At 52.8% G+C, this 13,159-nt stretch overlaps 2 protein-coding genes across 3 annotated transcripts in view; both read right to left on the reverse strand.

Annotated features, from left to right (window-relative positions):
• Window positions 1–538: 538 nt before the first annotated feature.
• ACKR1 (atypical chemokine receptor 1 (Duffy blood group)) lies at window positions 539–3,624 on the reverse strand. The gene is made up of 2 exons (XM_040230157.1): window positions 1,981–3,624; window positions 539–1,557 (listed from the first exon to the last, which is right to left on the reverse strand). The coding sequence occupies exons 1-2, from the start codon at window positions 1,999–2,001 to the stop codon at window positions 562–564; spliced, it is 1,017 nt and encodes a 338-aa protein (XP_040086091.1). The 5' UTR covers window positions 2,002–3,624; the 3' UTR covers window positions 539–561.
• Window positions 3,625–5,498: 1,874 nt separating this feature from the next.
• The window catches only part of CADM3 (cell adhesion molecule 3), a 30,669-nt gene continuing 23,008 nt past the window's right edge, over window positions 5,499–13,159 (reverse strand). Inside the window, exons 6-9 of one of the 2 annotated variants that reach the window (XM_040230155.1) lie at window positions 11,048–11,138; window positions 10,451–10,620; window positions 7,322–7,447; window positions 5,499–5,986 (exon numbers count right to left, since the gene is read on the reverse strand). In XM_040230155.1, coding sequence (XP_040086089.1) covers window positions 5,868–5,986; window positions 7,322–7,447; window positions 10,451–10,620; window positions 11,048–11,138 — 506 coding nt within the window. In that variant the 3' untranslated portion in view covers window positions 5,499–5,867. The remainder of the gene's footprint in view (window positions 5,987–7,321; window positions 7,448–10,450; window positions 10,621–11,047; window positions 11,139–13,159) is intronic. The other variant, XM_040230154.1, reaches the window with a different exon arrangement.

The raw sequence follows: 13,159 nt of genomic DNA on the forward strand, positions 1-13,159 counted from the left end.
GTGGCTTCAGAATTATCTTGCTAGGTTCCCTGAGCTAAGTAAGGTCCTCCAGGATGCTTCTCTCCTCCACTCCTCCCCTCCACCACCCTGATCTCTAAGCAAAGCCAACAGGAAGACAGAAGGCATACAGAAGGCAGAGAGGAATGCTGGACAGGCCAGGCAGAGAGGAGTCGTGTTCTCAGTTCATCTTCACTCGTCTCTGTTTTTCTCACTGCAGCGGGATCTCTTCTTTCTTTACTAGCTAAGCCATCTCTTCTACCTTTTTTTTTTTTTTTTAAGATTTAGCTGCTCTCCTCAAATTCTGGTCCCCCTGCTCTTGCCCTTTGAGATGGTAGTAACCCCACACCTCAAGAGAACATCTGTGTGCCCTGAGGATGTTTGCACCTCATTCACTTTCTCCCCAGGCCAGCCAGAGAAGCAGACACTGACAGCAAAGTCTGGTGTGAAATGTCTCTCTCTCTCCATTCTCCTCCTTCTACTTTACGTCCCCAGACAAAATAAGAAACCACCAGCTTCATTAAAAAAACAAAAAAACCCCCAAAAAACAGCGTAGACTTTAATTCAGGTTGACAGGTGGGCAGAGAGCTGGGATTTGCCTCCAAGGGTGTCCAGATGAGAAGTCTGTGTTGTAGGCAGAGGCAGGGAGGGTGGGGAGGTGTGAGTGGCCTTGTAGCAGACCCAGGCAAGGAGCAGGGGTGTAGCCACGCAGTGCGATATTGCCAGGGCTTCTGCCACATCCAGCAGCATGTCCAGGGCCTGCTGGACTGGACATGTTGACAGCATTATGGTCCTGGACCTCACTAGGGAGTCCAACCCCAGAGCCATGCCCTGAGGCCACCAAAAAATGAACCAGAGCCACAAGCCATCAACCCATGGGCTTGGCGCCCTGCCCAGCACCATCTTCAGCCCCTTGGTTCCCAACAAACCCAGTGGCAACAAGACAAAGATGACAAAGCAGGCTGCAGCGTGTACGTACCGCAACATTTCCCACTCCCCGCTGAAGGCCACGATGCAGAGCCCTTGGGAAGTGTCACTGCCCAGCATGACTGGCAGTGACAGGAGGGCAGCCACTCCCCAAAGCCCCACAGTGATCCCCAGCCTGAGGCCTGGGACTTGGCCTGCACCCAGCTGGGGGCCCAGGCAGGCATGGTACCCTATCAGCAGAGCTTGAGCAAAGGCTGAGCCATAGGCGACCAAGTGAGCCAGGTGGCACAGGGAGGTGATGAGAGCCCCACTGAGCCCCTGTGCCAGGATGGGCACCACGATGCTGAAGAGGGCACTGCCCACGGCCAGCTGCACCAGGGTAGGCCTGTCCTGGTAGAGCTGCCAGCGGAACAGAGGTCTGAGAAGCGCATAGAGGACGGTCCCACTAGCCAGGATGCCCAGGACGCTGACAAGGATGAAGAAGGGCAGTGAGGAGTAGTCGAGCAGCGGGCAGGAGTGGCAGGGCGCAGCTGCTTCCACGTCGGTTTCATTATAGTCTGGATAGTAGTCCTCTGTAAAGTCACTCCAAATTTCCTCTTTAAAGGCCAACTTGGTGGAGTTGTCATCAGCCACCTGGAGGACATCCCCAAAGGGACAATCAGAGCTTCCAGCCATCCCTCTGAAGGGGATCCTGGGAGCTGAGGGCAGGAGGTAGGGAGAGAAGGGCAGCTGGAAAGTGGGGGCTGCAAGAGCTGGGTGCAGGGGAGAGGGTGGGAGAGGACAGGACTGAGCAACTCAGGAGGAGCCAAGAGTCATAGGAAAGCAAGGGACGGGGAATGGACAGCCCGGGAGAGAGGAGCAGGTCTGGATGCAACTGACAGAGAGAATGAGGAGGCAAAGAAGGGGGACCCTGGACACGGGGAGAAGAAGGGGACAAGGAAAATGAGGGAAGGGACAAGAGATGAGAGAAGCAGCGAGGTATAAGACCCGAGGGGCAGACAGAAGGGGCAGTAGGAGGCAGAGAGGGAGGGGCTGTGGGCTCAGCCCCACACTCACCCGGTAAAGACAGTTCCCCATGACGCTGCTGGGTGCAGGGCGGCAGAGAGATGGGCTGGGGTAGTTCTGTCAGTGGCTGTGGTTCCAAGATAAGCGCCAGGGACTAATGAAGGCCATCAGCTCTGGGCAGGGCCATGGGGCGGGCAGTGCATTCAGGAAGTGTTTACCCCACGCCCACCGCCTGTCTGAGCCCCAGAACCACTTAGGGCACTGACAGCGGGGGCTTCCTGTTTTGAGATTGGAGTCCGCTGGTGAGGGCCCACACTCAGGAAAGGAAAAAGGTGGGGACCAGAAAGTGGGTATTTTTCCAAAGGTGGAAAGGGAGGCTGAGAAGCCAGGGGGCTTTCCAGCACAAAGGGATTCTTCAAGCACAAGGAAGGAAGAGGGTGCCAGAGGTGAAGTGTGAGACGGTGATAAGAGACGTGCTGGGAAATTGGAGGGAAAGGGCAGCTGATGGCTCTCACTGTTTCTCCATCCCCTTGAACTTGATCCAAGGAAAGATAGTTCAGAAGCCACGTGTTTGTGGGAGGGGGTGTTAGTGGTGCTTGTGGCTGGATCCATGTGATGCCGGCAACCTGAGCGGTGGGAGGGGGCTCCTTGTGTATCATTCATGGTGTAGGCATGTACTTACCTTTATGCGTGGCTGTGTGTTGTGTGCTCGGTTCTGGGCTGAGTGCTAGGTGTCTGGGAGTGTGTGCTGCTCTCTGGGTCTGGGTGTTTTGGTGTGAGAGGAGGGGGCTGGGGGGCAGCTGTTGAGGTTGCATAATGAAGCTGCTTCAGGGAGCAATTGGGCCTTTGCCCGGCCACCTATGGGCACAGTAAATGCATCTTCCATACCAAGAGGAACACACGATATGACAAGTTAAAGCAGGCTCTGGGGGACAATGGGATAGCATACTTTAAAATGGGACTGTTGCCTGTGGTGCAATCTCTATTCACATTTCTGTTGGGGGATATAAAAGTCCTGGAAATGCTACACTGTCCTGGCATCTTAGCAAGATGTAAAGTTTCTTATGGTGGGGAGAGTATTTCTCGCCAGCATCCTGCAGGAGGATCCCCTAAATGGACATTTCTGCTCTCTGGTGTGCCGTCCCCTCAGCACCCCGTTTCTCACATGACTTCTGCTCTCTTGTCCTCCCACCCGCCCCTACCCTGCATTTTCTTTCCTCACTGGGGGACGCTTAGTCTGGACATGGGGAAGGGTGACTCAGAGCATCTGAGTTGGAACGAGAGGTTAGTTAGGTGACGCTACTTCATTTGTCCAAGAAGGCGCTGGGTGTCATAGTGCTAATTCTGCCAAGTCCTCTTCCCTGCACACTCAGGGGTGGCTGGAGGCGGACGCAGAGGCGCAGAGGAATGGTCACCTTGCCGGGATGGTCTCCTTTCTCCCGGGACACTAGCTTCAGCTTCAGGTTCAATATGAAGGGGATTGAAAAGGGAGTTTGGGAGTCTGTTGAAGCGATCCTGGAATGGTGTTGGAGGTGTCCTTTTTTTCCAGCAAGGCCTGGCAGAGGGCAGTGGGGAGCAGTCAGCTACCCCACCCAACACTGGAATGTAAGGACCTGGCCAAAGGGCACGAAGGAACGCTCTTCTTTCCCACAGAAGAGTTCGGTCGTTTCCATACAAGACGCCCTGGAGAGAGCAGCCTGGCAAGGCACACACTGCCCCTGGAGGCAGCAGGTGAAGAACAGCCCTTACACACACGCATCCCAACAGGAGCAAGAGTGGCAAGAAGGAGGCAGCCGAAGGACACGGATAATCCAGATATATTGAGGGTGGCCCCTCTGAGATCAGCACAGGAGAGTTAGAAAGATTATAAAGATACACGGTGCCTCCCTGCTCCCTGCCCCGCCCCCCACCCCCAGACAGACACAGACAGCACGACGGCCCGTTTCCCCCCGCCCCCCGGTACAAATATGGCTTCTGTGTAATATGGACAGAGTGGTTCAGCTCAAAGAGGAAAAGTCATTTTCCCAAAAGCGGGTGCTGGGAGGCAGGGAGCCCACAGGCCTGGGGCCCTAGGCTGCCTTGCTGCTGTAAAAGGAGGGGGCCCAGGGCCCTAACCAGCGGCTGGAAGATTCACGACAGTATTACCTGAACTGAAGGGGGTGGGCAGACCTGCTGGCTGCAGCTGCCCCCACTTTGCACGCCCGTGGGCTGTCAGGACAGCAGGACATGCTGGAGGAGGGTGAGAGGGGTGCCAAGGGGCACCCTGGGTCTGAGGCGGGGCGGCCGGCAGGCAAGGAGGGCGCGTGGCCTCGTTTCCATGGCAACCGGCTTGGCCACAAGGAAGACAGAAAATCAAAAGCAGGGATGGAATGGAGATGGGAAGGAGACAGGCAGTTTTGCTCCTAGCCCTCAACGCACCGGGTACAGACTATGGGGACAAGAAGTGACAGCGGTCATTCCAGGGTCAGTGCCAGCGGGAGGCCTGAGGGATGCATAGCAGAGGCTTTGGCACTGACTCCGTGGCTCCGAGAAGGGGAAACGGAGGCAGAGGTTGAACGCCCTGTGTTTCAGGGAGAGATGAGATGGACGACTGAGCAAAAACACACCCTGGGACTGTTTTCTCCATAACAGATGGGTGCTGGGGACGGCATGGAAATACCAGGAAGGAGTGACATCCCAGGTGAGGTACACAGCCTGCCTAGGGACTGTCAGCTCCCACAGCCCTCCTCCACATGCCCCGAAGCCCCCCACCTGCCCAGGAGCCCCTCTGCCTCTCACTCACATACACATGTGCACAAACACACGGACACACACGGACACACACATCACTACTCCCTTCGTTTGGGCAGGAAACAGCGCAGTGCAGTGAAGCTCCTTTTAGTATTTCTGTTGTTCTGTCTGCCTGGCTGCTGAGGGCGGGCGGGCGGGCTTGGGGAACAGGAGGGGGCAGAGGGCAGCACAAGACAGGGAGGCAAAGTTGCTGAGCAGTGCCTAAGACCAGTGGTTGCCGTGCAACAGTCCAGGGCTCCAGTGGGAGAGAGTCAGGGGACCCTGGGCGGGGAAGCAGATGCAGTTTAGGGCCCAGAGCAGCACCTCCCCCGCAGCTGCTAGAGCAAGGAGAGGCAGCCTTGCTCTGCTATCCCCCAAGGGTGGCTCCTGGGAAAAGGGCCTGGCTTCATTCACCATAGGGGCCTGGTGGTGGGGCGCGGGGGCAGAGAGGGCCATCTCTGCCATCCTTTCTCTCCAAATCTGCCCTTCCTGCAGGGACCCGCGTCCTCCCACGTGGGGAAGCCCTGGGCCCCCATGTGGCTGCATGCCACCTGAAGGTCACATCTCCTGGGCTGCCCCCATTCACTCCTTTCCTGTTAGGGTGGGAAAGGGGCGTCAGGTGGTACCTTCTCTGTGCAGAGCTCAAGGTGTGCGACTTACAGAGGAAAAGCCACCTCCTGCCTCTTGCTCACAACCTCCCCAACCCTGGAGAAATCCAGGAAGAGGCCCTCATGATGGAGGGCTGGTGAGAGCCCCCCACTAAACCAACCCAGCTCCTTCCTGCCCTAACCCTCTCCTCATCCTCCTCCTAACACTCCAGGTTTTCTGTTTGTGTGTGTTTCTTTTTGTTTTTTTTTTTTTTTTTGCTTTCCTCACCCCAGGGCCCCTGCCCCTCCAGCCTGGAAACAGATTTGATTTGGGATTGTTACAAAAATAATAATAACCCAAATGCAGAGAAGCCACGGAAAGGGCTGAGGGCAACCCTCCCTCCCCACCCGCCCTCCCCATTCCAAACCGAGTACAAAACCGCACCCAAAGCAGACATTCTGTACAGGGGGGTGGGGGAGGGGCTGGGGAGCAAGCGGGAGGGGCGGCCCTGGGGTCGCTCTGTACAAGTCCAGGTTGGTGGTGGCCCCAGACGTCCCCATGGGGTCCCTGGGGGGGCGCCCCTAGATGAAATATTCCTTCTTGTCGTCCCCGCCCGACTGCCCGCCTTCTGCATTGATGATGGCTGTGTCCGCATCTGGGGCATCGTCGGAGCCTTTGGCCTCGTGTGTCAGGTAGGTTCCTGGGGAGAGAGAAGAGGCTCCTTCTTTCAGGAGCAGTTTCCGAATCTCGGAGGCCCCCCTGTCCACTTTCCCACCCACTCACGCACCCCTTGCTTCTGTAACTTTCCTCCTACCTAGAGCTTTCTTCTTCCCCACCTGCCCTAATTAGCATCTTGCTGCTGCTATCTCTCACCTGAACACACTACTAAGAATTGATGAACCTTGCTTTTAGTCTCATCTGTAACACAGGCGAAAAAAAAAAAAAGGTGTTATGTGTGTGTATATATGTGTGAGTGTATGTGTGTATACACACGTGTGCTCATACAGTGGTAACAGGGAAGCTGCGATGTCGGCTCCACGACAGCACTGCTGAGATCTGGCTAGCATCTAACCAGTCCACAGAGTCAGGCTGCTGGCCAGGGATTTCCCTGGGTGTTCAGTGGTTAAGATTCTGTGTTCCCAACGCAGGGGGCCTGGGTTCAATCCCTGGTCAGGGAACTAGATCCTACATACCACAGCTAAAAAGATTTCATGTGCTGCAATGCAACTAAGACCCAGGCAGCTAGCTTACAAGAAAAAACAGAGGGCTAAATCTGAGAGGAAGGCATATGAGGAGAGGGGAGGGAGAGATGGCAGAGATACAAGCTGTTGCTGCTGCTGCTAAGTCGCTTCGTGCCCGACCCTGTGCAACCCCATAGACGGCAGCCCACCAGGTTCCCCGTCCCTGGGATTCTCCAGGCAAGAACACTGGAGTGGATTGCCATTTCCTTCTCCAATGCATGCAAGTGAAAAGTGAAAGTGAAGTCGCTCAGTCGTGTCCGACTCTTCGTGACCCCATGGACTGGAGCCTACCAGGCTCCTCCGTCCATGGGATTTTCCAGGCAAGAGTACTGGAGTGGGCTGCCATTGCCTTCTCCAAGAGATACAAGAGAGGAGAGAAAAAGAAAGCGATGGTATGGGGTTAAGGGGTGAGGAGCTCAAAGGACAAAAAACACGAGGCTGAACCGAAAGGAGCAAAGTGCAGGAAGAAACAGGAGGGGGATGCAGAGTTCCGGCAGTTCTGTCTGGAAGCGGAGCTGGAAGCAGAGCGGCATGGGAGCAGCAGCTGACTGAGTGGGAAGGTTTGACTTTACTTGGATGATCACCAAGTGATCAGGCTTGACTATGGGGCTGGCCGTGCTCAGTTATCACAGGGTGGCTGTGTTCCTTCCTCCCACCAACGCTCCGAAGGTTTCGGACACTCCAGCCCACTGAGACTCCGAAGGCCCTTCCTTCAGCCCGCTCCTACCCTGCCTGCCCCTGGTGATCTCCCCGTCCACTCTCAAGTCCTCCTGGTGCTCCTTCGTGCCTCTGACCTTTGTGTCGGATCAAGTAGTGACCGAGGAAGATGAGCAGGATGAGCAGCAAGAAGACGATGAAAGCCACGATCCCTCCAATGATGGCGTGGTAGGTGCTGGAGGACGAGGGCACCGGGCTGGGGTCTGGGGGCAGAGGGGAGCACACAGTCAGATCTGGGAAGAGCCTGTGCCTTGCAGCATGTCTGACCAGGCCATGGACCATCTTACACCACAGAGAGAATGGAGCGGCATCGTCCAGCAAAAGCGGTATGTCTCCCGACACCTAGTTTCTTACACAGTATCTGAAACATAGTATGTGTTTTTAAAAATGTATTCAAGTATAAATAGATATGCTCACATTTAACCTTCTGAGTTCGTGAACCTGAAGCCTGACCTTGGTCAAAGATCAACACACTTTGATCTCTACATCATTTCTCATCTTCTCTCTCTCTCTCTGTCAGTGTCTTTCTTTGAATTTCTGGGTTATCAGGATATTTTTTCCCTATCCCCCATACCCTCTTACCTCCTGTCTGCTCGGTATTCTGAGCTGGTTTTTCTAGGGGGGCTTCTCAACCTAATCACGCATTGTCCTGATTTCAGATTGGAAAGAAGCAGTGAGAAAAATGCTGGAGACAGGAATAGGCTCGTGAACTGTGGACAGACGGTGGACTGTGATTCCCTGTATAAAGAAAACTGTTCCTTCTTGTCAGGGAGTCTAGAGTTCCAGCAAGACCCAATCTTCCTCTCATCAGAGAGGTCTGGGCTTCCATCTTCACTTCCCCACCATCCAAAGGTTTGTGGAAAGGACAAGGACTGAACTTCTTCCTCTGAGTTCTGATGGTCTGTGTCATCAGATACAGAGAATCTGTCCTCCACAGCAGTGTCTATAGAGGACAGATTCCCAAGCACAGGCTTGGCCAGGCATGCCGAGGAAAGCCACAGTCACAGTCAGAGCCCCACAGGTCTGAGGAGACAGTGCGCATGCCTGGGACACAGTTCTGATGTGTCCAAAATTATACGAGCTTTAGTTAAGGCTCTCCCACCCATGGGAGAGCTACTATTATTATTATTATTTTTCATAAATTCACTTAGAGTCTTGATGCCTCAGTGACTGCTCGTACATTTTCCCTCTCCTACCGCATGTCTCCTCTGGCTTGGCTGGGCCAGCTTTTTAGCTCCTTGCCTGTCTCCACCTTATTTGGGGAAAAAAACAAATTATGCTCTGGTTTTTATGCTCTGCTTGGGAGGGAGGGAGAAGAAGGTCCCTGCAGCTTTATGATAGGAGGGGTGGGTGTGATGGTTCAAATTGGAGGAAACACAGTGAGGTTATCCACTGTTCCTTTCCCCTACTTCTGAGAGAATGTGAGATATAACCTGTATTAAAAATCAATTCTAGATAATTATCCCAAAGACCGTAAGAATGAAAATTCCCTAGGAAAGCCTAGGTTGGCATGGCGAAAATGACCTCTGGGTTCATTAATTACAGGTTGGTGTCTCTAGGTATTGCTAAGTCACTTTAGTCGTGTCTGACTCTGTGCAGCAGCCCACCAGGCTCCCTCATCCCTGGGATTCTCAAGGCAAGAACACTGGAGTGGGTTGCCATTTCCTTCTCCAATGCATGAAAGTGAAAAGTGAAAGTGAAGTCGCTCAGTCGTGTCTGACTCTTAGCGACCCCATGGACTGTGGCCCACCAGGCTCCTCCATCCATGGGATTTTCCAGTCAAGAGTACTGGAGTGGGGTGCCATTGCCTTCTCCGGTCTCTAGGTATAACTCCATTTAATTTCACTGCCTGTAGTTTGAAGTCAACCCGGTTTGGAGTTCTCTCTGGAGGCAGATGCAGTAACTAACTCTACCACCAGGTGTCAGCACTGGAAGCAGACCAGTCAGAGAGGACTGGGCTTCTAGCGCAGAGTGGTGGGATCAGCAAGAGACCAACCGCAAGGGCACAGGAACTTTCCTTCGCTGCCAATGGTCATCAGAGTTGGTCTGGAGAGATCTGGGGGCAGACACAGAAGCTCAGTGCCTTGTCCTTGCTCCTGGCACCCTACAATAGCTTTGTTTGTTGTGCTGAGCAGCTCCTGCGTTGCTGAGGTTTGCCCCTGGAGGCCCAAGACCTCTGGTCTCTTATCCCTGGGAGGCCTGATTGCTATCTCCACACTGCTTTAACGGACATTTCATGTAAGGGAGTCTCTGATGTTCCCCTGACAACGCATCTCCCCTATTCTGAGGAAAGCCTGAGTTTCTAGCGGGACTCAGTGTTACTACGTGCTGAATGGTCAGTTGCTTCAGTTGTGTCCGACCCTTTGTGACCCTAAGGACTGTAGCCCGCCAGGCTCCTCTGTCCATGGGATTCTCTAGACAAGAACACTGGAGTGGGCAAGAATACTGGAGGCCATTTCCTCTTCCAGGGAATCAACCCCTGTCTCTCACATCTGCTGTGATGGCAGGGAGGTTCTTTACCACTAGCACCGCCTGGGAAACCTCCATTGTTATTGGGGGGGGGTGCTCTTCAAAAAAACCTCCCACGAAGAAGCCTAGCCTGTCACTTTTCTTGAAGCTGAATTTTGTAGTCACACCTTTGGGAAGAAGTTCAGAGAAGAAACATCATCTAGTCTCTCTAGATGATATGGCATCTGAGAAAAAGATTCTAACTATCTCTCCGCGTAGTACAAATTTCTGTCTGTTTTCTGCATGGATTCTCTATAGCATGTCAAAGATCCTCAGAAAAGGAGACGGCAGTAGCAGCATCCGTCCTGTATTAGTCCCAGGAGGAGTGACTCTGAGGATAGCCCTGCTGCAAAGGCAGATGTCTCTATAATCACACATGAGTGACTCTGGGGCCTGGGCACACAGAATTCTTATTCTTGTTACCAGGTGAGTGCAAAGATTGAAGGATGGTATCACCTGGGTCATTGCTGCTAAACAAAGGCAGATGAAAGTCCACCATCCCATCGATTTTCCCTTATTCCGCATCCAAGAGTGGACCCGGAGCCTAAGTCCTCGGGCCCTCCAGTGGTGGACTGTTGTCCCCCTAGACCACTCCCAGCCACGGTCTGGGAAGGCTATCAGGAGACGGAAAGATCCGAGGACCAGAAAGCAGAGGAGAGGAGAAGGGGTCTGCTGGACGAGAGCTACGGAGGGCTCACCATTCACGTTGAGGGTGTAGTAAGCCTTGTAGCTGCCCATGTTACTGGTGGCTGTGCAGCCGTAGGTGCCACTATCACTCTTGTTGAGGAAGGGGAAGATCAGGGCGCTCTCCTGGGCCATCTTCAGCGGTGGCACGCTGCCCTCCTTCTCCCACACATACTGCTGGGGGCTGTGGAGGCAGAGAAATCCGGAGTGTTCAGGAAAGAGCAGGGCTGGGAGCTAAAGGAGGAGAAAACAAAACTGCAAACAGGGAAGTCAAGGACAGTGGGATGGGGGCTTGAGCAGTTCAAGGGGCCAGAGACACTGAGCTGCTCAGGGGGAGGGGGAGGTGACCCTTTGAGGCCCAGCCTGGGAACGAGGGATACTGCCGAGCTCGTATCTAACTGTGGCTTGGTTCCTTACGGGAACCTCAGGGGCTCAGCTGGGGAGCAGCCCCTCCCCACTTCTGCTGCTTTGCAGGAGAAACAGTCAGAAGATGGGCCTTGTTCGACAGTGTCAAGGAAAATGAGAGGCTCAGCACGAAGGAGACAGGAAGACTTGAGGTGAAGTCTTCGTGTGCAGAGGTGTGTTAAAGTCCAGGAAACGGATCCTCTTACACGGGATTGCCACGTCCCTCACAGTGGAGCAACAGCTTTTGGCCCTCGCGAGGATGTGGAGGGTCTGGCCTTATCTTCGCTGTCGGTGTGTCTGCAGAGAAGGAAATGGAGTCAACGTGAAACTCCCATGCCATTTAGACCGCCTCCATCTCAAAACCATCCAGTTATGCATGTCAGCGTCCACCTCTAAAGGCCTAGGAGCCCAAGAGGCTGTGTAACCAAGGCCACCCCACCCCCACCTCTATGAGCAAAGACTACTACTGCCATTGGATGTACAAGAACCCTGCAGAAGTAGGGTCCTGTCTGTCCTTGCTAGGGACCCGAGGGATGTCTTAACAGAGAGCTGAGAAGGGGAATCACGGGATGACCTGTGCCTAGCACATAGGTGGGACTTAATACATATTTTTGACAGAACAAATAAACTTGAATTTGATCACTGATTGAGCTCACAATCTCTCCATCCTCTCTGCAAGGCAGTTTAAACAGGAAGCACTGCTGTAACGCAAAACATCATTTTTAGGGGGCCGGTCCAAAAATGAAGCAAGAGCTTGGAAAGAGCAAGAGATGGGGGTCATATTTTGGCTACAAAAAGGCACTGACACAATATAGAATGGCTCTGGGAAGGAATAATGGCAGCTGCCACCAATGCCGGAGGGCTGCTTAGGAGGCTGGGTCCAGATGGCCGCATAGAACAATACAACCAGATGCCGGTTTAGAACAACAGATAAAGAGGCCGAGCTCCCCCTAAGGATAGAGCCAACCTTACAACCGGTTAATGAACGTGTTTCAGTCCAATCAAACAGGACAAAGAGAATCAGGCCAGGTGAGAGAATGGGTGTTCCGGGGCCCTGCAGCCAGAGAAACCTTCAGTGTGGTACCTGGAGTATAGCATTTGTTGACTGACTGCTGATCACATGGAAGCCAAAAGGGTCCCTGGAGAGTGACTGCCAGATGGCCTGGTACCTAACAGAGAAGTCTTTGGGACTCAGACACGAGAGGGCCTTCTTTAGCCCTGGCCAGGGGCCAGGACAAGAAGCTCAAGGTCAGGGGCTTTACACTCAGAACTAATAATCAGAGGAACAACTTAGAGCAATATAGACCTTTGAAGTTTGCAAAGTTCTTTCATTATATAGTGTTTCATTTATTCTTATGAAAATTCACTGAAGTAGACAGGGGCCACCCTGAGATTAAATGCTTTGGTGACAGTGACTCAGCTAGTCAGCAGTCACCGAAGCTGGAATCCAGGCTGTCTGCTTCCAGATTGAGAATCTGCTAAATGGACAGTGACGCCACCCCAAACTGCACGTTCAAGTGTCAGCAATGGGTCTGGCAATTGATTAAAACAGCACTGGAGTCAGGCCTGGATCTTCCATAAGAAAGAAGTAAAGGGTCTGAGTTCTTTGAGAAAAGTACCCAGTCTTTAGAAAAGTTAGGACAAGAAATGCATTATTTTGTAACTCATTATCTTCTGCCTTTGTACTTTATTTTTTTTCCCCTTGATTTATCTACTCAGAAAAGTTCTTTTTGAAAATTGCTAAATTTCCTATGTTTTCAAGGCAGATTCCATAAAGGGATGGGGATCCTTAGAAAGGTTGGGAGTAGAGATTGTGGCAGTGGTCATTTCAGGTCAGAATCCCCCAAACCATAGAGCTGGGGCAGATGGGGGGAATACTGGGGAAACTCTAGGACTAACGATGCCAGCGAGAGTGGTTTTCCTACCATCTCTTTTCTTGAACTCATAGTATGTTAGACCAAGAGGAAGCTTTTGTGATTCCATGTCCATCTTCTCATTTACCAAATAAAGAGCCAAGCTCAATGGGTTAAGTTCCCTAACATCACTCAGCTAGGAAGTGGTGGAGGGGCAGATGAGAATCTGTGTCTCCTGACTCCTGATTTGCTATGGTTACTGCTATAATTTACAATTTAGATGCATAACACTGGCCTAACCCAGGAGACGGTAAATTTACCTATTGGGCCAAATCCCTCCAGCTACAGGTTTCTGTAAATAAAGTCTTATTGGAACACAGCTATGTTCACTATTTACGTATGATCTATGGCTATTTTCCTGCAGCAACAACAGAGTTAATTAGTTGAGACAGAGGCCACATGGCC

Source organism: Oryx dammah, unplaced genomic scaffold, assembly GCF_014754425.2.
Source record: "Oryx dammah isolate SB20612 unplaced genomic scaffold, SCBI_Odam_1.1 HiC_scaffold_28, whole genome shotgun sequence".
In the NCBI taxonomy this organism is placed as follows: domain Eukaryota; kingdom Metazoa; phylum Chordata; class Mammalia; order Artiodactyla; family Bovidae; genus Oryx; species Oryx dammah.

What these genes read in the sequence shown, in the direction of transcription:
- ACKR1 (XM_040230157.1), bottom strand. Translation starts at nt 2,001, where the DNA reads ATGGGGAACTGTCTTTACCGG. An exon ending in TGGGGAACTGTCTTTACCGG is followed by an intron (nt 1,558 to 1,980) that starts GTGAGTGTGGGG and finishes GATGTCCTCCAG; the next exon opens with GTGGCTGATGACAACTCCAC.